This window comes from Coccidioides immitis (assembly GCF_000149335.2).
Source record: "Coccidioides immitis RS genomic scaffold supercont3.5, whole genome shotgun sequence".
Lineage (NCBI taxonomy): Eukaryota > Fungi > Ascomycota > Eurotiomycetes > Onygenales > Onygenaceae > Coccidioides > Coccidioides immitis.
The window spans coordinates 3,085,381-3,106,314 of NW_004504307.1; the positions used below are offsets into that span (position 1 = coordinate 3,085,381).

Sequence of the window (20,934 nt, forward strand, 5' to 3'; positions counted from 1 at the left end):
ACCCCGTTCTTTTCCTCCCAGAACCTCGGTCGGGTTCGGTGCCATACGTCCTGATTGTCAAGCCGGGGGGTCCATGATTAGCCATAACTGTGATACTCCGAGTTTATGTACATCTCTTATGGAGCAGAATGGTATGCACTCGGGTTTTCATTTTCGTAAATATCCCGGGGGTATTTGTAACCCACCTTCAATCGAAGGGTGTCTCCTATTGATGTGTACAAATATCGAGGAAAATCACAATTTACCAAGGAGACGGTTAGTACGGAGGACCATGCCGTGAACTCGATTCTCGGGGTGAAAAGCTCCTTGCTACCGGGCCCATGCTCGACCCATAAGCCCGAAAAAAAAAAAAAAAAACAAAAAAAAACTCGTACACCGTTTTCAGACCAAAAGAGAACAGCCGGGGCCCGCGTACAGGTTGCTGGCAATTGTCCAATTTCGGACAAGATTGCTCTCTAGCGAAGAAGAGCAACGGCAGGCATGATAGATAGGGAGCACATCATCTCTGCTGAATCCAAGATCACGCAACGAGTAATAAGATAGAGGAAGAATGAAAAAAAAAATAAAATAAAGTAAAATAAAAATAAAAATAAATAGAAAGGGAAAGAGAAAGCAGAAATATCGTGTGCGAAGCTGGCCAAAAGTGCCTGCAACCCAAGAGGCCATGTTAGTTACAATTTAACCCGCAACAAGGATGAACCATGGGTTTCGAGGCCAGCTCATGGGTAAGGACGCACTCGGGGCAGCTCCACATAGAAAACCACCAGCGAGTGGACGGTAGCATGGCCGTCAAGGGGCAGATAGTCAGTTCCCTCCTTTTTATTTGCAATCCGTCCTCGTTTTGTTTCAACGGCACGTACGGAGTACACGCGCGGAAGACCTCGAGGGCGTGTGGTGAACCGCATTCCGAACACGGGCGAACACCGGCCCAACTTGCGAGACTGGAATGGTCACGGAGTTCTGGGGAAAAAAAAAGTCCAGAGCCAGCACAAAACACGCGACGCAGCCAAACTCCCACGAGCCAGACTAACCAACTGCGGGCTAGGCGAGGCGGTTAGCAATTAGCTTTGTGTTATGTAACAAACGTGACGCTCCCCCCTCCTCGCGCTCGCTCTCCACCCGCCGTATTATTGCTTGTGTTTCGCTCTTGAACTTCATCCCTCAAACTCAACCCTTCCTACGGCTCCCTCCGACTGCTGCCATTAACACCGGCTGGCTGCTCACACACTCCCTCCCTCTCCCTCTCTCTCTCTCTCACACACACACACACACACTCACTCACTCTCTCTCTCTCTCGCGCGATCGTCTTTTGATCTTATCTCTAGCCTTGAGAGCCACCTTCATTTCCGTCCTTCCAGACCCGGTCCTTTCTCCGTTCCGTGATACCCTGATCCATCTCTCGCTTTTCGTCCCCACATCCTCACCCGTGTTCCTCGCACATCGGCTGATCCGACCTCTTCCCCATCCGCCTCTCTCCAACCTCGTCTGAGAGGAGCAGACGTCTCGACGGTGCTGCTATCTCACCGGAAATTGCTACATCGACCATCGTCAACCCGATTGTTGTGCCGGCGGGGGAGAAATACCCGTATCGGTGATTGTTTGCTGTGCCTACTTCGTCCCACGCTTTCCCCGTAGTTGTGGTATAAAACTGTCCAGGGGACTCTGTTAACACTCTTACGGGCATACAAAATTGCGAGACAACATGTCAGAATAGATGTTAGTCAATGAAAGGTTGAAGGTACAACTGAGAGACGGCAGAATACGAATCATGCGCTCTCCTGCTTGGTCCATTAAGAATTATTTATCCGCCTGCTCCTTCGTTCGCTGTGGCCCTCGGTCAAAATCCCTTTGCGCTCGACTTTTTCTAAACGCTTGAAAGCGCACGCATACGTACGTTCGCAGGACGAAATCTAGGCCCATTGCATAGATATGTCCAATACCGGCAACACCGATAACCACTCTAGCGCTGAGACGGGGGGAATGGCCGAAGAAGGTACACAGTAAACGGCGCTCGCAGCTAAAATAGCTTGGTTTGATGCTGATTCATAAAATTATAGGCTACGGGTCTCCGATTGAGGCACCACCGGGGCTATACGTCAAAGCCCTGTACGACTATACTTCGGATGACCACACCAGCTTAAGTTTCCGACAAGGGGACATCATACAGGTCCTGAATCAGTTGGAAACGGGGTGGTGGGATGGTGTTATCGGCGACGTTCGTGGTTGGTTTCCAAGCAACTATTGCGCTGTTGTCCCCGGCCCCGACGCCTTCTGTGATCGGGCCAATCTTGCGGCCGAATTAAGTATCGAATCTGGTACAGAAGATGACTATGAGGACGATAACGATGATGACCTGGATTCGCAGGGAAATTCAAGAGACGATTTATCCATTCTCCCGATCGAGAGCATGGCTCCTGCCACTCAGGAAGAGGCAGCGTATTGGATCCCCCAAGCTACGGCGGACGGGCGATTGTTTTATTACAACACTTTGACGGGCTATAGTACAATGGAGCTTCCTTTGGAAACGCCAACCTCGCCCCATGAGTCTGGACCGCGGAATCAGACGAATATTTACGTCCCTGAACACACTCGTGCGCCAATCGACCTAGTTAACCGGTCTCTCGGTGGGTACGAGCATGATTATGACGGTTCTGCATCCGAAGCTGAAGGTGAATCCCTTCTTTTCACATCAAATGAGTCCTCATCAAGACGACGTCGTTCGGGCTTATCTGACGGAGTGTCTCCTGCAACCTCTTTAGACTCAGTAAATCCATCACCCGTTGCAAAACTTCTTGATTCGCGGGCTCCACGGAGCGCCGGGACTCAGTTGCACTCCTCTACCTCTCACTTCGGCGCGGCGGCTACGACTTCTTTGTGTATACGGTCTGCACCAGCCCCCGTTTCTTCTTCCGTCCCTCGATATTTTCTTGATGATGCCACACAGGTTCCGCCATCGTGGGCATCGTTGGTCGAAAATATGCGTCAGGCTATTGAGGCGTATCGACAGGCGATGCTGGCAGGAGACCGGTCCCAATTCGTGAGTAGAGCAGAGGATATTTCAGACCACTTGCGAATGCTTCTGGCTGCAGGCTCTGGTACGACCGATAATCACTCGGGGAACCCGTCTATCATTTCTACCAACAAGGCGCTGTATCCTCATTTCCGTGACATGATGTCCAAATTTTCCAAGTTGGTCTTGTCGTCCCATATTGCGGCTGCAGATTGGCCCGTTCCAGACTCGTCGAAGAAATGCCTTCATGAAGCCGAGGGCGTCCTCTCCGGCGTTTATGGCTATGTTAATATAGCTAGGCAACAAAAAGGAGAGGATATCCGGCGGCTGGTGCCTGGATTCGTCAGTGGTAGCACTTCTGGAGGGCACTGGCAAAACAATAATCTCTGTGATAAAGATCCCACGGCTTTTCTAGAGCACGATTCAGGCCGAGATCTCCGCGCTACTCCTTCGACGGCACTTGATTCTGCCCTTCTTGACCGAATTGATGATCTTCGAAAGGCGGTGGTTGCCAACTGTCGTTATTTGGATAAGCAGCTTAGTCTGAAGGATAAAATTGTGACCTCTGGCGGACATGCTACAATCGGAGATGCTGTATGCGCCGCCTGCGTTCGCATTCTGGAGGCTTTCCGGCCGTGGATGTCCCATATCGAATCAATCGATCTTGCTCCGTTGGGCACTAGCCTTCAAAACCCGCAGTTAGCAGACTTTAGTCTCCAAAAGCAACGGGCGTATGACGGTGTCGCGGACCTCGTCCTAGCCTGCCAAGCAATGTCGGCACCGTTGGCTGATGAATGGGCCGAACTTCGATCCGATGCGCTCGATACCCGTCTTAATGATGTTAAGGTTATAACGAGGCAACTGGAGCAATATATGTCTCAAATCGGGTTCTCTCTCACACTGTTATTGGAGCAGTCACCTCTGGAAAGCCCAGGAAACCTTCCGGGAGGCAAATCGGATGTCCCTGCGCCAATGCGGATGCGTTCGGAGTCCCAAGTCAGGCGCGTTCCGCCAGAGTCTATCGGTATTCCATCGTCTTATCCAATAAATGGCGAAGATTTGATAGAACAGCCGCAGCGTACTCTCGATAAGGCACAGCGCTTCTTTGGACAGCCTGTCCCTCGAGAACAGCCTATTAGAGATGTTGAAGAGACTCCTTGGTTCTTAAGTCTTGATCATGAAGGAGAGGTATTCTATGATACCAAGTCTGAAGTACCCCAGGTAAAATGTGGTACATTGGCTGGACTAGTCGAGCAGTTGACGCGCCACGATAAACTGGAACCTTCCTTCAAGGACACCTTCCTCCTTACGTACAGATCATTCACTACAGCGTCCGAACTATTTGAAATGCTTGTCCTTCGGTTTACTCTCCAACCTCCGTCAGGCCTGAATGTGACAGAATTGCAATCTTGGACAGAGCAGAAACAAAACCCGATTCGGATCCGCGTTGTTAGTATCCTTAAGAGTTGGTTAGAGACTTATTGGATGGAACCAAATGACAATGCCAACACCCTGTTGCTAAGACGAATTCACGCGTTTGTGACAAATGCAGTCACAAATACTAGAACTCCCGGTACCACTCAGCTGCTCAGCTTAATTGATCAGCGAATACGCGGATTAGACACCACAGCTAGGCGCCTAGTGCCTACGCTTAGTGCCCACACACCCACTCCTATTCTCCCGAAGAATATGAAGAAGATAAAATTCCTTGACATCGACCCTACCGAGTTCGCAAGGCAGCTTACGATCATTGAATCGAGACTATATGCCAAGATCAAACCTACAGAATGCTTGAATAAGACATGGCAGAAGAAGCTCGGACCCGATGAGCCCGACCCTGCCGTTAATGTCAAAGCGCTTATCTTACACTCCAATCAGCTGACAAATTGGGTGGCAGAGATGATCTTAACTCAATCGGATGTGAAGAGAAGAATGGTCGTCATCAAGCATTTTGTCACGGTTGCAGAGGTAGGTTTAACCTTGAGCATTCCTCTTCTTGGCTATTCACTATGTTAACCAAAAAAATCATTCAGAAATGTCGGCAGATGAACAACTACTCCACTTTGACGTCGATCATCTCGGCTCTCGGAACCGCGCCAATCCACCGGTTGAACCGGACGTGGTCGCAAGTTAGCCAGAAGACCTCGTTGACTTTGGAGGCGATGCGTAAGCTCATGGCCAGCACTAAGAACTTCGGAGAGTACCGTGAGACGTTGCATCTTGCAACACCACCTTGCATCCCATTTTTCGGTAATCTTCTGAATTCCCCTTGGGCTTGGGAGTATATGGTTTTTGTCGTGTTTAACGGGGTGTATATTGATGGTTCTTTGCTCCTAGGCGTATATCTGACCGATCTCACCTTTATCGAAGACGGAATACCATCCTTAACACCCTCCGATCTTATAAACTTTAGCAAGCGCTATAAGACGGCGGAAGTGATCCGAGACATCCAGCAGTACCAGAACACACCTTATCAGCTACAGCCGGTGCCGGAGCTGCAGGACTACGTTTTGAGTAACATGCAAGCAGCCGGGGATGTGCACGAGATGTACGACCGGAGTTTGGAGGTCGAACCTCGAGAACGGGAAGATGAGAAAATTGCGAGGTATGGTAGATTATACGATCCATCCATGTTTGCACTTGCTCTATCCGTTGGCGGTCATTGAACACTCACTCTCGGATTTTTTTTCTTTTTCCTGTTCTTTTTCCTTTTTTTTTTTTTTCCCTTTTTTTCCTGCCTTGCCTTGCGTTTTGTTTGCTGCTTGTTCGGTGTTCCCCGCGCCGCTTGACATCATCAAAACAGCACATCCTTGCACTCTTCCCTTGATTGGATGGCAAGCCCACGTGTGCCAAGTGTTTCCGAAGCGAAGACTGCAACAAGGTTGTAACAGCGCCCCATCCTTGGGATTGGCCAAAGTCAGGGCACATGGGCCAACAACGCACGGCGTGTAAATTGTGCTCGTGGTTGGGTTGGGCCCCAGTCCGAGATATCTCCCATCCTCTCTCTCTCTCTCTCTCTCTCTGTGCCCCATGCACTGACTGTTCTGGCCTTCCTCCAATTTCTATCTGCGTCACCCTTCTAACAAAAGTCGCCTCGGCGCATAAAAATTCTGGGTGTGTCTTAACTTATTAGCTGACAACTCTGTTCTTCCCCTTCTGGCTGAGTAGATTGCTGTCGGAATCCGGGTTCTTGTAACCCGCCCTCTTCCCGAAGCAGCGGAATCCCACCACATCCCATGGTTGTCATTCGTGTCTATTCAGAGATATTAATGACGATCATATAAATGGGGCCGGATGGCCGGGGTGGAGTCCGAGTCTCTGGGCCCTTGGCACGAAGTAGTGCGCCCTTCGCCCTCCGTTCCAAGCCATTCGCTGCGCTTCTCGAGGTTGCATTCTTTGGATCTTCTCGAAGGACTAGCGGCTAGCTGCTTTGTGTCCGCTTTTTCCCGGAAAGGCTGCTGGGCATACGACCCATGGTCGATACGTGGTAGGTTGTCTTTCTCCCAGCGTCTCTATGCCGCCAACCGTTATGACGGCTGGCTGCTGTCGTCTTTGCCGTGACCATTAGGCCAAGCGGGACAAAATGTTTTATCCGCGAAGACATCAAGGATGAACCATGGTCGCCAAATTATCGAAAGACAAGGGAACCTGATTCACAAAGCGCGGAGGTGCCACCTGAGTGTGCAAAAGCTGTCGATCGAACGACGACACGGGCTAATCTGCAGTCGCCCGAGTTTGACGAAAGTCGATCGTGAAAAGACCCACCCGCTTGCTGTCAATTCAAATGCTTGAGGAAACCTTGGTGGCTAGGCCAAGCGAGAAGTTTCGAGGACCTCGCTGTGACAACTTCCATATCACTCAAGCTAGTGACGGGAAAAAGTTTTACGAGCGTTGAGAGCCAATCAATGGAACAGACCAAAGAGCCATTTACAATCACGACGAACATGATAACTTTTTTCACAGAGATGATATTTTCATTTTTTTGCCTTCATTCATTCATTTTTTTTTTTTTTTTTTTTTTTTTTTTTTTTCTTTTTTAAAGAACATATTTTTCAATCACATACTGTTTGACAGACCTATGTATTTTGTGACACTCCTGGGGATGTTCCTCTTGACTTCTATTCTGGGATCTACTTTGTGGGCATGAGCCCCGTTTACATGGTTCTGCCTCATCTTGATTGTTTCTTTATGTTGAATGCGTGAACTCTTTCTGTCAGATTTGCCTTCAACGTAAAGGCTCTGCCCTTTTCTGTTCCTTTCATTTTATTTTCTTACATTCTCGCTGCATTTGAACTGCACATATATATCGATAGACCCCTCAAGAGGACCTTTTTTTGTAGACTCAATCATATAAAGGTGCAAATTCCAAAGCAAGATTGGCACAGTGGCACAAAGCCGCCTGCTGCGAGGAGGTCCGGAAGTCCTTTTATCCCTGTCCAATAATGACGTAGGTCCGGCACTGCGGTCGTCACAGGCAACCAGCCCACCGAATCCTCCGTGTGCACGGGGCGTCGCGTGGGGGGGGAGGGAGACCTTGTTTGTTTGCGAGAGCGGAGGACAATGCATGCAACATGTCTTAGATCAACAAGACGCGATCCCACCAACGTAGCCGCATATCTGCGGGGGAGAAGAAAAAAGATGTGGAGGTGGAGCGACATGGGGGAAAGGGTGCTACACTCTTTCTGCAGGCCTCGTGAATTATTAGTTAGTTAAGTAATGCTCAGTTGCCGGGCCGGAGGTATCCTTAGATATCTCTCTCTCTCTCTCTCTCTCTTTTTGTGTGTGGTAGGCAGCCTGAAGGAAGACCATGTGCGGGGACTGAGGCTTCTCGAAACTACTACGCCGACAACATGGGTGATGGTTGACGGCAAACACGTTCGTGAGAAGGCGACGGTGGGTGATTGAGCCTCATAGGGATCCCTGTTCAATTCTGTGTTCCTTTCGGTGCGTGAGGTGTGGTTAGTCAAAAAAAAGTTGGCTCTGGAAGAAAACTTTGTCTTAATTGCTGCTGGTGTGCGTGTTCCAACCGGTGTCAGGCCGTGGTAGCCACTGGGATGCTTTGAGTGTCTACAAGACATGATTGATTGTTATTCTGTTTGCGATGAAATTTTGGAATAAGCTAGGATCTCAGAGTCTCCGAATTTTATCTCTATATATGGAGTATATATCTAGCATTGGTTGCGAGGTAAGAGGCCAGAGGATCTATGTACCGGGGAAACGATGCAAAGACTTGCACAGACAAATTCTCGCCGTGGACTCTAGGATGGTCAAGTTGGCATCAGCCGGGCAAACTTCCCAGCCAAAATTACGCTGCTTGTCGTCATCACTCCCCGCGATATCTGGGAGTGCTTTGTGGAAGGCTGATAAACATGCCAGTTAGATATCCTTCTCACCTGAAAGCGACATGTGTGGTGGCATGAATTCGAAGCGGGGGTAACGAAACTTGATGGATGCCCCTTGCCTTCAATCAGGTCTCATAGCAGTCAGACAAGACAAGTACAGGTAAGATTTTCAATCATGGTGGTTGGTAAACTTTGAACTAATCGCGCCTTTGTTATATAGCCACATGCCGTCGCAGTGTGCTCTCGTTTCCCTAATTTCTGAATTTCTCGTTTTGATACTGGATCCACAGCATTAGAGCTCTTCTCGAGGACAAAGCTCTTCAAACCCAAACATCTGGTCAAGCTGGAATGCCCCTTAATATTTCCATGTGTCAGCACACGCTTCCTAGGAACAACACCATCATAAAGAGAGATGCGGGACGCTCTGAACTGAGTGATTATTGCAATCCATAAGAATACATTCAAATTTGCTTCTCGCGAAGGGAGGACCGAAAACGTCGTTTGAAAAAAGCCTCCTCGGAACAGAAACTGCGGGATGTCATTGTCATCACGCCGGGGCACCGATCAGGGCGATGACTAACAGAAAAGGCACATCCACATCATATCAGCCTTGGTTTTGCGCTTCGAGTCGTCCTAGTACTTCTGGTGATAATCCGACCAAGGTGCTGCGGTGCCGCGTCACTGGCATCCTTTTGCTGAATACCATCACACCGTTCGCACCACGTATTGGGATACTGCCAGAGATATCAAACGTCAGTGCTCGACCAATTCGGTCATATGGCAGTCGAGGCTGTTCCCAAAAAGGGCAGTCTTCCCATCTATGAACAGACGAAAAGCTTTGACGGCTGTGTGGTAAAAGGATCAACGGTATTGACCTGAAAAGACCATGGCGAAGCGATACGTCAAAATTTGTCTACAATCCTGATATTCCAGAATTGGGACAAGCTCATCACAAACTTGCCACAGGCGCACAGCGTCATCCATTGATTGAACTTAAGCAGTTTGAAGGGTGAAAGTATGGGATGGAGTCCGCTGTGGTTCGGAGTACATAGTACCCACCAGCACCGTACCCCGGCCTATCATATCCTAGGCGAGGATCCAATAGTACCTCGCCTGCTTTATTTTTGACTGCCCCGAGTGTTCAACAGACATCGGGTACTCTGTACCGCCCCAAAATCGCAACACGGATGATGAGACATAGGTTCCGTCTTTAGTCCTTTTGACAGTGTCATTTGGAGGAGAGAAATTCCGAAAAAGAGATTCCACGACTTTTCCGGGGGCAGCGGCGGAACAAACGGAATATTGTTACGCAAAGATACACTTCTCCGCAATCCGTCCGGAGTCCACGGAGACGGGAAAGTGTTCTTGCAAATCTGGGGCATCGAAAAGGGCAGCACAACGGGATTCACGGACAGGAGCACATTCCATATTTCCCACGGCCGATGCCAGCCGTGATATGAAAGGATTGATGTGATTCACAGATCATCTTTGACCGGAGCGAGATCCTCGTTTAAAAGCACCTTCCTGGTGCGCTCTGCGTTGCCGGGAGATGCCTGTCAGCGGTCGCGTTGATGTTGCGGTCGTCTGAGGATGTTTTGTCTGGCGGGATACGAGATCGACGCGCCTAGGCCAAAGTCAGTTTAGCGCCACAATGAACCGCCTTTCGACGACAAACACGTTTTCGGCCCGCGAACAGCTGACGAGAGGCGACATGTACTACTACTACGACGAACGACGACAAGGCGGGATCCGTCGAGAGCCCAAGAAGTCCATCCTGTTGATTGACCTCCGTGTCTGATTCTTCTTGAGTCCTGGAGATTTCCCCTTTCTTTATTTTTCTTTTATTTTATTTGGAAAACATGTCAACCTTGTGGACGTTACACTGCCCATCCCGGGCATTCACCCCACCGCCCAGGAATTGTCGTCCGACGATATCTTGGTCAGTGAGTCCAGCCTCCAGGGTTACAGCCGCGGGTTGGAGCCGGATCCCAGAAGTTTGCCACGTTGGTCAGTGCGGAGATCACCCTCGATCGTTCTCTCTCCACCGTCTCATTGCTTGCTTCCCAAAAACAAAATCATAAGCTCAATCAGTTCCCCTTACCGGCAAGAGAGTGTTGGAACGAAGCAAAGTTAAGATGGTGTCAGGATCTACCTACCGGGATTAATGCCCAGTGTCTCTCTGCCCCGGTGCAAGGGACGGAACGAGTGGTTGGCTACAGTCTTTTTAACCCCTCCCTTTCTTGCTGGGAGGAAGACGCGGTCTGGGATTTCTAGAAGATTGCCAAACCAACATCCCCAGCATCTGGTGAGGGACGGAAACCCGAGCATAATGCCGGGTAGCCTTGGAAGGCCAATCAGAAACTCCCAACATACACCGACGCGGCCAGAAATGAAATGAGAATGGGAAGCCAGCAACCCATTGCTCACCCCACATAGAGCGCATTTGTATGGATGTTGATGTAACTTACGGAGGACATATGGACCTCTCTCAGGGATCGGCATGGATTCCTCGGTTCTGCAACTTTTGGGCGGCATGTCGTGCACTTCGAAGACGGCTGCCCAGGTCCGAACCAGGACTACTCGCATGCCACAATTCTAAATTTCATGCTTCGAGAACATAACTAACTCCAACGGAGGAGCTCAGAACCTTGGGTTTTGTATGATTAAAGCCAATCACAAAGATATTAGGATATAGGGCTGCAACAGCTCCACATCAGAGCCTTCTCCCCATCTGAAGCCCATCTTGGTTTAAGGGCTTCGGGGATGAATCCCCGAGTGAGTGCCTGCTCTCTCGACATGGCAGGAGACCCAGTTTATTCACCTTCGTGGGCTGAGACTGTGGGCTCTGCAGCGTACAGCACGTACGACTCCTCAGCCATACTAAATTAAGGTTTGTGGCATGACAGTTTTCTTATCGGGCCTGCGGTTGCGGAGCAATTTGGGCTGGGGCTGATGACAGGGGGGAGATGAATATGGAGTATATGGCTGGAACCCATGCCGACATGAGCCTACGCTTATTTCTCCGAGAAGAACAGGATATAAGTTCTTGCAACACTCCCAAGGGGAGTTGGTCGTTGTGGGGAATTGAACGCAGAATTGCCCGTCATACACCAGCCCACTTGACAAGATGAGGTTTTCTCATCAACTTCTCGGAGGCACTGCCTTCGCCACGCTCTTAGGTCTAGGAGCGTCCTTTGGAATGGGATGGTCTACCCTACAACAAGATCTAGAGATGGCCGGGGTGATGGGCATCGACCCTGAAACCGTCTTCGCCGACCGTGCCGGTTTCAAAGCCGCTATGAAACATCACGCCGAAAAGAGCGGCGCACCAGAAGCGGAATTCACAGAGGTGTGTTTAGAGCTCGATAGGAATTTGGTTTTTATTGCGGAGGACGTAGTCTAACTGGCACGTCTATAGATTCCTATCGACCATGAGAACCCCGATGCCAAGTACAAGAATCGCTTCTGGGTTAACGATTCCAAGTACAAATCCGGAGGCCCGGTCTTCTTGTTTGATGGCGGCGAGGCCAATGCTCAACGCTACGCGGACTTTTATCTTGTGAATGAAACCTCGTTTTTCGTTCAATTACTAGAAGAGTTCCACGGTATGGGTATCGTCTGGGAGCACCGGTACGTACCTACGTGGCTTGTTCCAACTAGGAACATATCCGAAAAGCTAACCTTGATCAAGATATTATGGCGAATCCAATCCCTTCCCGGTCAATCTCGACACTCCCGCCGAACACTTTCAATACTTAAACAACGAGCAAGCATTGGCTGATATCCCATACTTTGCCAAAAATTTCAAACGTGAGAACTTTCCAGACGATGACCTGACACCAAAGTCGACACCATGGGTCATGATCGGCGGCTCGTATCCTGGAATGCGAGCTGCCTTCACAAGAGACCAATATCCAGAAACTATCTTTGCTTCCTTCGCTGCCTGTGCCCCTGTACAAGCTCAGGTTGATATGAGTGTTTACTACGAGCAGGTCTACAGGGGTTTGGTGGCATACGGTTATGGAAATTGCACTAAGGATGTCCGCGCTGCCTACAAGTACATGGACTCAAAGCTTCGTCGGGGCGAGAGTGCTGCCGAGATAAAGAAGCTTTTCCTTGGAGATACAGCACAGAACAATACCAATGGCGACTTCACACAGGCTTTGATCTGGACTTGGGCCACATGGCAGAGTCAAGGACCAGACGGCGGAGTCGGACAATTCTGCAACTGGCTCGAAACGGACCCAAAAACTAATAAGACAGCTCCTGCTGAGGGTTGGGCGCCAACTAAAGGCGCCAAGGCAGTGGTAGAGCGGTTTGCAGCATGGCCGGGTCTTGTTCCCCGTGTCAACGCCGCCTTTGAGACGAACTGCAAGGGCGAAAACCCAGACGAGCCAACCATGTGCAACCTTGGAAAGAGAGTGGCAGATCCGTCAGGTATCGCTTGGACATGGCAGTACTGCAGCGAATGGGGATACTTCCAGTATCAAAACTGGCCACCCCACGAGATCCTTTCCGATTTCCAAACGGATCGCTATATCCAGACGTCTCTTTGCTATCGCCAATTCCCCGATGGCCTCAAGAGCGGCTACCTTCCACGCCGCCCTAAGGCCCGCCAGACGAACAAGGCCACCGGCGGCTGGCATATGCGTCCATCCAATACTTACTGGAGTGGAGGACAATATGACCCGTGGAGATCTCTCTCCCCGCTTTCGCAAGAGTGGTTTGCCCCGAAGGTCGACATCATCACTGAAATTCCGGAGTGCAATAAGCCAACATCGCCGCGGGAGATCTTTGGCTACATAGTTCCAAACGCGCAGCACTGCTATGATTTTAGATCCTACTTCGAGGCGGGAGAAAAGTCCAGACAGTTGTGGAGAGCTGCATTGCACAAGTGGCTTCCTTGCTTTAAGAAGCAGGAATAAATCTTGGGATACTATATAATAAATCGGATGACGCTTTGCGAATCCGTTAATGGGAATGGGTGCACTTGATGTAATTGTATATACACTGAATTCGTGAGAAATCTACACCTGAATCCCGGGCTTCCATTCGCTTTCCCTGTAGGTAAGACTTACACATTGCGCGAGTGCCAGGAGCGGCGCTTTCACCAGCTGCATCGCTGCCCGTCATGTTAATCAACTGCCAGATGTGGCTAAGTGGCGCTGACTGCTCTATAAACGCTTTCTGACTAAGGTTCTACTTTGTTGTCGACGACCACGACCACGGTTCTCCAATGCGCCATCAACGTAACTCACGCGACTCGCAGGTGATTATATTGGATGCTTAACGGTGTTGACTACTAACCCTTGGGACAACGTGAGGTCCCATATTCGCCGCTAGGGCTCCGTTTTTCAAGGGAAGGGAGTCCAACGGACGTAACATTCCATCCATAGACGGATATATCTGTTTTCATCCTGGATCATCAAAAATAATGGAGCAGCATAAGGCCGCCGTGGACGTCGTATCCTCGACCATTCGTGGACTGTACTCTCGCGGCCTGCCTTTTCGGATCTATCATGGCTCTACGAACAGCACCCGTCCTCAGTCATTCCAACCTGACAGGATCGTGGACATCAGCTCTTTCACACGTATTTTGAAAGTCGACGCCGAGAAAAAAACCGTACTCGTGGAGCCGAACGTTCCCATGGATAAGCTCGTTGCAGCTACGCTGCCGCATGGCCTTGTTCCACCTGTGGTGATGGAGTTTCCCGGCATCACCGTTGGCGGGGCCTTTGCGGGGACCGGAGGAGAAAGCAGCTCGTTTCGGTACGGGTTCTTTGATCGAACCGTTACGTGGATCGAGGTGGTGTTGGGCAATGGGGATGTGGTTACTGCTCGACCGGATTCCGGAGAGAACGATGACTTGTTCTGGGGCGTCTCGGGGAGCTTTGGCACAATAGGGGTTACGACGCTGTTGGAAATCAACTTGATTGAGACCAGCAAGTGGGTTAAGGTGGGATATTTCCCTGTGCAGAGTGTCGAAGAGGCGATTAGCGTGTTGCGGGAGAAGATGCGGGATGAAAATGTTGACTATGTGGATGGTATCCTCTTTGCGAAGGATCGAGGCGTGATTGTTACAGGTCATATGGCAAGCGCTGTTGATGTAGAGAGGAAAAGCAGCGTTCGGACCTTCAGCCGTCCAGCTGATGAGTGGTTTTATATTCATGCCGAACAACTTTGCCGAGAATCACACAGGGAACGAATAATCGAGTATATTCCGCTGGTGGACTATCTCTTCCGGTACGATCGTGGGGGCTTTTGGGTTGCCCAATTCGCATACGAATATTTCTATTTCCCGTTTAACAGGTTTACGCGCTGGCTGTTGGATTATTTCATGCATACACGCGTGATGTACCATGCATTGCATAAGAGCAGGCTTTCCAGCAGCTTTATCATTCAAGATCTGGCGCTGCCGTGGCCTGCAGCAGGCGACTTTATCCATTACTTGAACGAGAAATTTGACCGATATCCGCTGTGGTTATGTCCCATTAAGCCGCATCCACAAGGCTATGCATCTTTTCATCCCCAGATATTACCGGCGTCAAAGTCGCCTGAGTCTCAACGGGTCGTCCACGGAGTAGGAGAAGAAGAAGATACAATGCTCCTTAATGTCGGCCTATGGACTCCCGGGCCTTCTTCTCACCGTGCCTTTATCGAAGCGAACCGCGCCCTGGAACATATGGTCTACTCCCTTGGTGGCGCAAAATGGCTCTATGCCCAGACTTTTTACACGGAGAACGAATTTTGGACCATATATGACCGTGAGACGTATGATGCGCTGCGGAAAAAGTACCACTCGTCACTATTGCCTAGTGTATATGACAAGGTTAAAACTGATCCGGCCGCGAGCACGGCAGCGTTTGATAGGGTAAAGTATTTGAGACCACTTCCAGGCATTTATGGGGTCTTGAGAGCTACGATTGGAGGAGGGTATTTATTGCCACATCGGAAACTAAGAGTTGCGTTTGGAGTTATAATGGCTTGCATCTTAGGAAGGGTGTTGGTGAAATGGATGGAAGCATAACTTGGGGAGTGGCGGGAGGCGGGGTTATATTCTGATCATCTCTCAACGTTTCCATTGAATCATGGAAATGAAAATGTTCGTGCTATGCTCCAGATATAGGCTGTCCATCTGAAACACCGGCTTATAGGAACCATGAAGAGCTTTTCTGCGTTTTGTGGGGTCTTAATGGTGTCGGATTGAGGGAAAGTTTGTGGAACCACTATTTTCAAAATAAGAACCTGCATGTACACGTGTAAGTATCTCCTTTATTGTGAATTGATATTAAATGGCGTTGGCATCGGGAACCTGTACTCACATATATAATAGACCCAGACGGGGCCATCCATGTCAAGTGCAAGAAAGTGATAAAGACAAGTACCATTAAATTACAAAGAATTAAGCTGCATATGACTCAGGTCGAGGAGTACAATGTTACTCTACCCATCTGAAGGTCTTAAATGTGTACTCCCAAGAAAAGTTCATTCATCTGTTATATCCCATGGTGCGTATTCACGCATCGTTTTACCACGGGACTCAAAATATCCGTCTGTACTTCTCAACGCCACGACCATCCATCCATAGAGAAAATCCACCTGAAAGCTTCCCACGTTCATAGAGAAGAAAGAGTAATCCATCAGCCGAGGATGACTGCGTCTTCGGATAGTGCCTTCGCACACTCCGGCGTCCTACATCTGAATTGTTTTGCGTTTAGCGTCGTAGTTTCCACCGGAGATCGCTTCCCAATTGTTTTCGTCTGACCAATCTTCCCCTTCAAGGATCCTAGTCCAATCGTCCCTTGCTTCGGCTGCGGCCACTGGTCTGGCACATCGGAGAACTTTTGTGTGTACAGGACCGGTTTCCCACCGATGTTGACCGTCATCACAGGGGACATTTGTGAGTGTTTTGTAGGCTGGGCGACGGGAGGTGCATTGACGATTTCTCGCTCGTCTAGGACGGGTGAATTGGTTGCGGAAGGTCGGGAGAGCGAGAGGGAGGAACCAGGGGTCGGGAGTTGGTTTGGGGCAAAGGACAGAAGTGCTGGCTGTCGGTCGGCCGGGGCCAGTTCGTATGCATGCGGGGATGCGCTTGTAAGGGGGATAGAGCTCCCAATGGCAAGGAAAACGAGGGATTGTGGAAGCCGCATTATGAGACGGGTGTGCACCGAAGGCCGGATGAGAAGATTTAAGGGCTGTCGCTGCTCGATCAACTTGGCAGTTGCAGCCCCTTTCCGAGTGAGAGGTTGGATATAACAGGAACTAGCAAGAGGAAAAGTATCAACGATGATGGGAACGGGTTCAATTGTTAAAGAAGCGAAGCTTGTGTTGATGTTTTGTTTTCGTCCTGCTTGTCCATCACACGAAGATCCCTGGACCATTACGTCGTCACCCCTGTGCGCTGCAATTGGTTGGAGTCTCCACTCTGTCGGTCAGTTCAATTGGCTGATTTTCTGCGCCAATTGAAATTGGAGCCGCAAAGCTTGGCATGCAAGCTTTAACCTTAATTTGCATCAGCGGAGATGTTTGCTCGTCAGTCAAACAGCCCCATGGCTCCTGGCTTTTTGCTGCCTTGTTGACGCTTAGGAAGCTGAGGTGGGAGAGCACCTGGTGGGGAAATGATGAATGTTGAAGTGGCGAAATGTCCTAGAACAAAGTAACTAGAAATTTGGTGCCGTCATTATTGGAAGTTTAGGAGTCTTTTTTCTAGAGAATAAGCAAAACACAATCCTTTGAAGATTCCTTGAACACATGGTGATTGAGACCAGTATAAAATAATAATTTGCGTTCTTATGAGACCTTGCACTCTGTAGAAATGATTGCAGAGCACGGACTGCCATCAAAAGCTATAGGCCCTATGCCACTATTGGCAGCTCCCTAAAACTCAGGACGTGTTAATGTGAATGAGCAGACAAGATCGTAGTGATCACTCCACGGCAGTGACAGGTCGTAGTCATGCTTCCGGCCTGGCTTCTGCAGGATATCAGTGTGCTGCTTATAATTTGTTCCACAATACCTCCGTGCAAACAGGTACCTGACTGTATTGCTGAGGTGCTTGCTGCACGGCCTGAGCTGGGAAATAGCCACCCCCCCAAAGTCGGTTTGGAATGGGGGAGGCTGTCTGTACTGTCGAGAGTTTCGTCTTTGGGAAGAAATCGAGGGCGAAAAGAAGGCTTGATCAGGAGGGAAACCTAAGGAAATTTTGATAAGGCGAACACGACTTGTGATTCTCCAGTGACAAGGGCTCGATTTGCATGTCCGAATAAAGCAGATTGAAGCCATGTTTGTCTTGTTTGCAGGCGGGTCGATGAAGTGCAGAAGCAAACAACGCAAACACCACCAAACCCGCCGTCGCGCTTGTTCTGCTTCAATGCACGACAGAATACAGGTAAGCCATGGAACCCCAAGGCGGCAATTATTCTGCTCGCTAATTACTCGACTGAGAAATTAAGATAGCTCATATTTCAACTACTAGTCAAATATACGGCCGAAAAACACGCGCCCCCGAAATGCTGGCTGTAGTCGAACTCCCACTCCTCCACAGAAGCAAACGCGCTGTTCACCTTAACCGGCTCCCCTAATGGTCGTCCCTCCCAGCTTACCCACGCCAAGCTAGAGGAGCAAGCAATGAGCTATGCCTCCCTGGTGGAACATCCCGATATCTTGTCCCTTTGCGACCTCTTACCCCTCGACTACCGTGATTTGACAACTGGATAACATCCACTCCGACGACAATAATCTTGGCCTTGATGAAAATCAATGCCCGTATCGCCATCGAAGCGACGAGATGCTGGGTGTTCCCTGGCACTGAAGGGTCCGAGGCAGCGTGAGGGCGAATTCCCGAACAGTATGCTCCCGAACTATGACGGCCTTGTTTTATTACCACATCCACCGGACCGTGCCAGCGATGATAGCCTCCCGTGTTGAGAAATGCCTGAAAGATTGTGCCGTGCTCGAATTGGGAGGCTTTTTGCTGAGGATTCATCAAATCGATGATCGCGAACGTTCAGCTATGTTGCTTAGGAACTAGACTCGCAAGCATTGATAATGATCGTGTCTTTAGCTGGGTCAGAATGCGATCGCGCAACAGGCCGCTTGCCCTCTGGCAATCTGCGGAGCAACAAGGCACAATTCCCGACATTGTACTTGATACGTGATTCTTTGTCCGTATTTGGCCTTAACTGATGGGGTATTTCGTCAAACATTCCTCTAGTAGCGAGGCTCGGAGGCTCGGAGGCTCGCATCGTTATCAAGAAGGTCCCTGAATTCCGAATGATCCTATGTTCTTCTTTGGGAATATCCTTAGTTCTATCAAGCAGATTGCTTGTCCGCTCGTAAGTGACACGCTAATCTTCGAGATGCCATCCGCCAGGTTGGGAAGGTTTGGGTATCGTTTTTTGGCAACGCGGACAGCACATTAGCTGCCGGTTACTCCGCCAGTCAAGTCGGGGAATAAAATAATTCACTCAACGATAATGATGTCTGCAAGCTGGGGGGTTGAGACCTTCTAATGCGAATTTCTGAGTTCTTATGTAGCTCCTGCTTTAGCTAACACTCCAGACACTCTAAGCCCGGGTTCACTCGGACACCAGCTCAAAGGCACCCTGATCTAAGATGCGGAAAATCTTTCGATCTTGATTTGCAATTTTGGCTAGCTGAAATGACGAGGGGAGCCATACTTTGACTGGTTTTAAGGTTGATGATTACAGCGGTTCCATGGTCGCAATGCTTGGCTGAGTTGATAATGATCGCTCAACGTCCGCTTTGCCCTCCAATATGCCTACATGGCGTTGCTAGCTTTTCATGACGGTCCGGTGATCGACTAATATATCACCCACCATTCACTTACAACGAAAAAGGGATCCATTGTTGATATCGACACTCGATCCCAAATATTTCGAACATGATTTCATATTTAAGCCATGCCAATTCCAATTCGCAAAGAAATCCAGAGAGTTACTTGCATATTGGGAAACGGACTGACGAGCCTACAAAAGGAGGGGCCCAACAGATATCGGCCATCCAGACCCAGGCTGCTCTTGTTATGTCTGAGAACCTGTTTAATCCCCGCATTATCACCTTTCAGCAGCTATCTAGTGGATAGTAAATCCGGTTCCCCTATCGGATCCTTCCTAGATACATCTATCACCCCCCTAATTACTGAGGCATTTGCCCAACGTATTGTACTTTCGTGTCATCTCTACTCTTCTATTGGCCTTCTGCTGGTAACTAAAAAAGAAGTGCCGTAGATATTCCTCAATATATCCAAAAAAATACTTACATCACATGCGTTATGTAGTTAAGTCATGGATACATTTTCGGCTCGTTCTGCTCAGTCCAGGCCGGATATCACCCACCACCATGACTATGATATGTGCATATTACGGAGAATCCTGTACGCTCTTATCTGATTTGCCGACAGCAATGATCTCCAAGAACACCATTAGATTTAGCGCATGACTACCTGCAGGATGGCCACCTCGGGTGTCTCAATGTTATCGCAGGTCCAATTGAGTTACAAGGCTAGTTAGGAATAGAATGAATACATCACTGAACTGGGTGGCCCAGCCCACAGTTTTGCTCGGATACATCATTAGAACCTGTCCAACCAGTTACAATCAATCCACTGACCCAGCTCGAGTGGCATCTGGTTGAGGTATGTGCGTAAGCTGCCCAGCTGATTGTGAAAAAATCGGTCTCCTGTGTGAAGATGCGGACGGATCATTTTAATCACGGATGGGGGCACATGGCTAGAAGGCAGTTAGATACTAATATTTGTGAACATCAGAAAATTGTTATTGGCACATACATACCATAGGAGTACCATGGGTGTGCCCTGTCCTTGTCCAGATGATGTCTCTTAAGACAATTCCGTACTTAGCTGTCTATCATCCAACAGCTATTCTCATTCCTTGAGGGCCTCGGTCTCAAGAGTATCCATGATATTTTCCTGGAGTTGAGAAAGACGGTCCCACGGATTGAATATTAAGTTCATGTTATGGGGTTCTCATTTGTCGAAGCTATAATTATTGTTCGCCCGCTCCATGATTGGATAGCCATATGCTTCTTCTTCACGCCGAGTCTGGGTTAAGACCATGTCTTTGTGATGTTTTAACTGCTATACATTGAGCGTAAGACTGAGGTACTTAATACGCGGGATGGAAATGGCTTATATTCTGAAATCGGAAGAAGAATAATTCAAAGGACCGCCTTCTCATCATCTATGAACCTCTGGAAGATTTCACGTTTGCGAACCAGAAAATTTGTATGATAAGGCTATGAGATGGCAGAGCTAAAATCAATAAGGAGCGCGCGATCATCGTTTGCCACCATGATGTCCCTGGGATACAAATCCCCATGGGCAATATCCATGGCGTGTAGATGCTGTAGGGATTTAACTCTTGATCATGTGCCGCATACTCAAATTTGCCGGGCCTTATCATTTTCAAGCACAATTGCGTATAGGCGATGAATATTGCGAGTGTCTGTTTTGGGGGAGCGGGTTCAGGAGGAGGATCCAAATACGGTAAAAAGATATCCTATTCAACTCGGAAGAGACCGATGCTAGATTCAAGACTTCTA

At 49.2% G+C, this 20,934-nt stretch overlaps 8 protein-coding genes across 8 annotated transcripts; 5 read left to right on the forward strand and 3 right to left on the reverse strand.

The window, feature by feature from the left end:
- Window positions 1–1,297: 1,297 nt before the first annotated feature.
- On the forward strand, window positions 1,298–6,206 carry CIMG_09518 (cell division control protein Cdc25; the record flags this gene model as incomplete). Its single annotated transcript, XM_001239896.2, has 5 exons — window positions 1,298–1,993; window positions 2,058–4,978; window positions 5,044–5,260; window positions 5,348–5,615; window positions 6,179–6,206. Exons 1-5 carry the CDS (start codon window positions 1,930–1,932, stop codon window positions 6,204–6,206), a joined length of 3,498 nt encoding a protein of 1,165 aa, XP_001239897.2. The 5' UTR covers window positions 1,298–1,929.
- A 277-nt stretch (window positions 6,207–6,483) lies between these two features.
- Window positions 6,484–6,802, forward strand: CIMG_09519 (uncharacterized protein; the record flags this gene model as incomplete). The annotated part of the gene is made up of 3 exons (XM_001239897.2): window positions 6,484–6,497; window positions 6,579–6,689; window positions 6,736–6,802. 3 exons carry the CDS (start codon window positions 6,484–6,486, stop codon window positions 6,800–6,802), a joined length of 192 nt encoding a protein of 63 aa, XP_001239898.2.
- A 3,282-nt stretch (window positions 6,803–10,084) lies between these two features.
- On the forward strand, window positions 10,085–11,048 carry CIMG_13616 (uncharacterized protein). The gene is made up of 2 exons (XM_004444855.1): window positions 10,085–10,359; window positions 10,498–11,048. Exon 2 carries the CDS (start codon window positions 10,517–10,519, stop codon window positions 10,748–10,750), a length of 234 nt encoding a protein of 77 aa, XP_004444912.1. The 5' UTR covers window positions 10,085–10,359; window positions 10,498–10,516; the 3' UTR covers window positions 10,751–11,048.
- A 389-nt stretch (window positions 11,049–11,437) lies between these two features.
- CIMG_09521 (serine peptidase, family S28) lies at window positions 11,438–13,403 on the forward strand. Its single transcript, XM_001239899.2, has 3 exons — window positions 11,438–11,701; window positions 11,771–11,982; window positions 12,044–13,403. The coding sequence occupies exons 1-3, from the start codon at window positions 11,480–11,482 to the stop codon at window positions 13,275–13,277; spliced, it is 1,668 nt and encodes a 555-aa protein (XP_001239900.1). The 5' UTR covers window positions 11,438–11,479; the 3' UTR covers window positions 13,278–13,403.
- A 383-nt stretch (window positions 13,404–13,786) lies between these two features.
- Window positions 13,787–15,379, forward strand: CIMG_09522 (FAD binding domain-containing protein; the record flags this gene model as incomplete). The annotated part of the gene is made up of 1 exon (XM_001239900.2): window positions 13,787–15,379. One exon carries the CDS (start codon window positions 13,787–13,789, stop codon window positions 15,377–15,379), a length of 1,593 nt encoding a protein of 530 aa, XP_001239901.2.
- Window positions 15,380–15,662: 283 nt separating this feature from the next.
- Window positions 15,663–16,691, reverse strand: CIMG_09523 (uncharacterized protein). Its single transcript, XM_001239901.2, has one exon. The coding sequence runs from the start codon at window positions 16,500–16,502 to the stop codon at window positions 15,993–15,995; it is 510 nt and encodes a 169-aa protein (XP_001239902.1). The 5' UTR covers window positions 16,503–16,691; the 3' UTR covers window positions 15,663–15,992.
- Window positions 16,692–17,733: 1,042 nt separating this feature from the next.
- CIMG_13617 (phosphatidylserine decarboxylase) lies at window positions 17,734–18,980 on the reverse strand. The gene has a single exon (XM_004444856.1). The coding sequence runs from the start codon at window positions 18,335–18,337 to the stop codon at window positions 17,951–17,953; it is 387 nt and encodes a 128-aa protein (XP_004444913.1). The 5' UTR covers window positions 18,338–18,980; the 3' UTR covers window positions 17,734–17,950.
- Window positions 17,734–19,219, reverse strand: CIMG_13618 (uncharacterized protein; the record flags this gene model as incomplete). The annotated part of the gene is made up of 2 exons (XM_001239903.2): window positions 17,734–18,653; window positions 19,202–19,219. 2 exons carry the CDS (start codon window positions 19,217–19,219, stop codon window positions 18,372–18,374), a joined length of 300 nt encoding a protein of 99 aa, XP_001239904.1. The 3' UTR covers window positions 17,734–18,371.
- Between the last annotated feature and the right edge of the window lie 1,715 nt (window positions 19,220–20,934).

Coding starts and splice junctions, on each gene's coding strand:
- CIMG_13616 (XM_004444855.1), top strand. CDS start 10,517: ATGCCCAGTGTCTCTCTGCCCCGGTGCAAGGGACGGAACGAGTGGTTG.
- CIMG_09521 (XM_001239899.2), top strand. CDS start 11,480: ATGAGGTTTTCTCATCAACTTCTCGGAGGCACTGCCTTCGCCACGCTC. Junction 11,702..11,770: donor CAGAAGCGGAATTCACAGAG/GTGTGTTTAGAG, acceptor GCACGTCTATAG/ATTCCTATCGACCATGAGAA. Junction 11,983..12,043: donor GGTATCGTCTGGGAGCACCG/GTACGTACCTAC, acceptor ACCTTGATCAAG/ATATTATGGCGAATCCAATC.
- CIMG_09523 (XM_001239901.2), bottom strand. CDS start 16,502: ATGCGGCTTCCACAATCCCTCGTTTTCCTTGCCATTGGGAGCTCTATC.
- CIMG_13617 (XM_004444856.1), bottom strand. CDS start 18,337: ATGAATCCTCAGCAAAAAGCCTCCCAATTCGAGCACGGCACAATCTTT.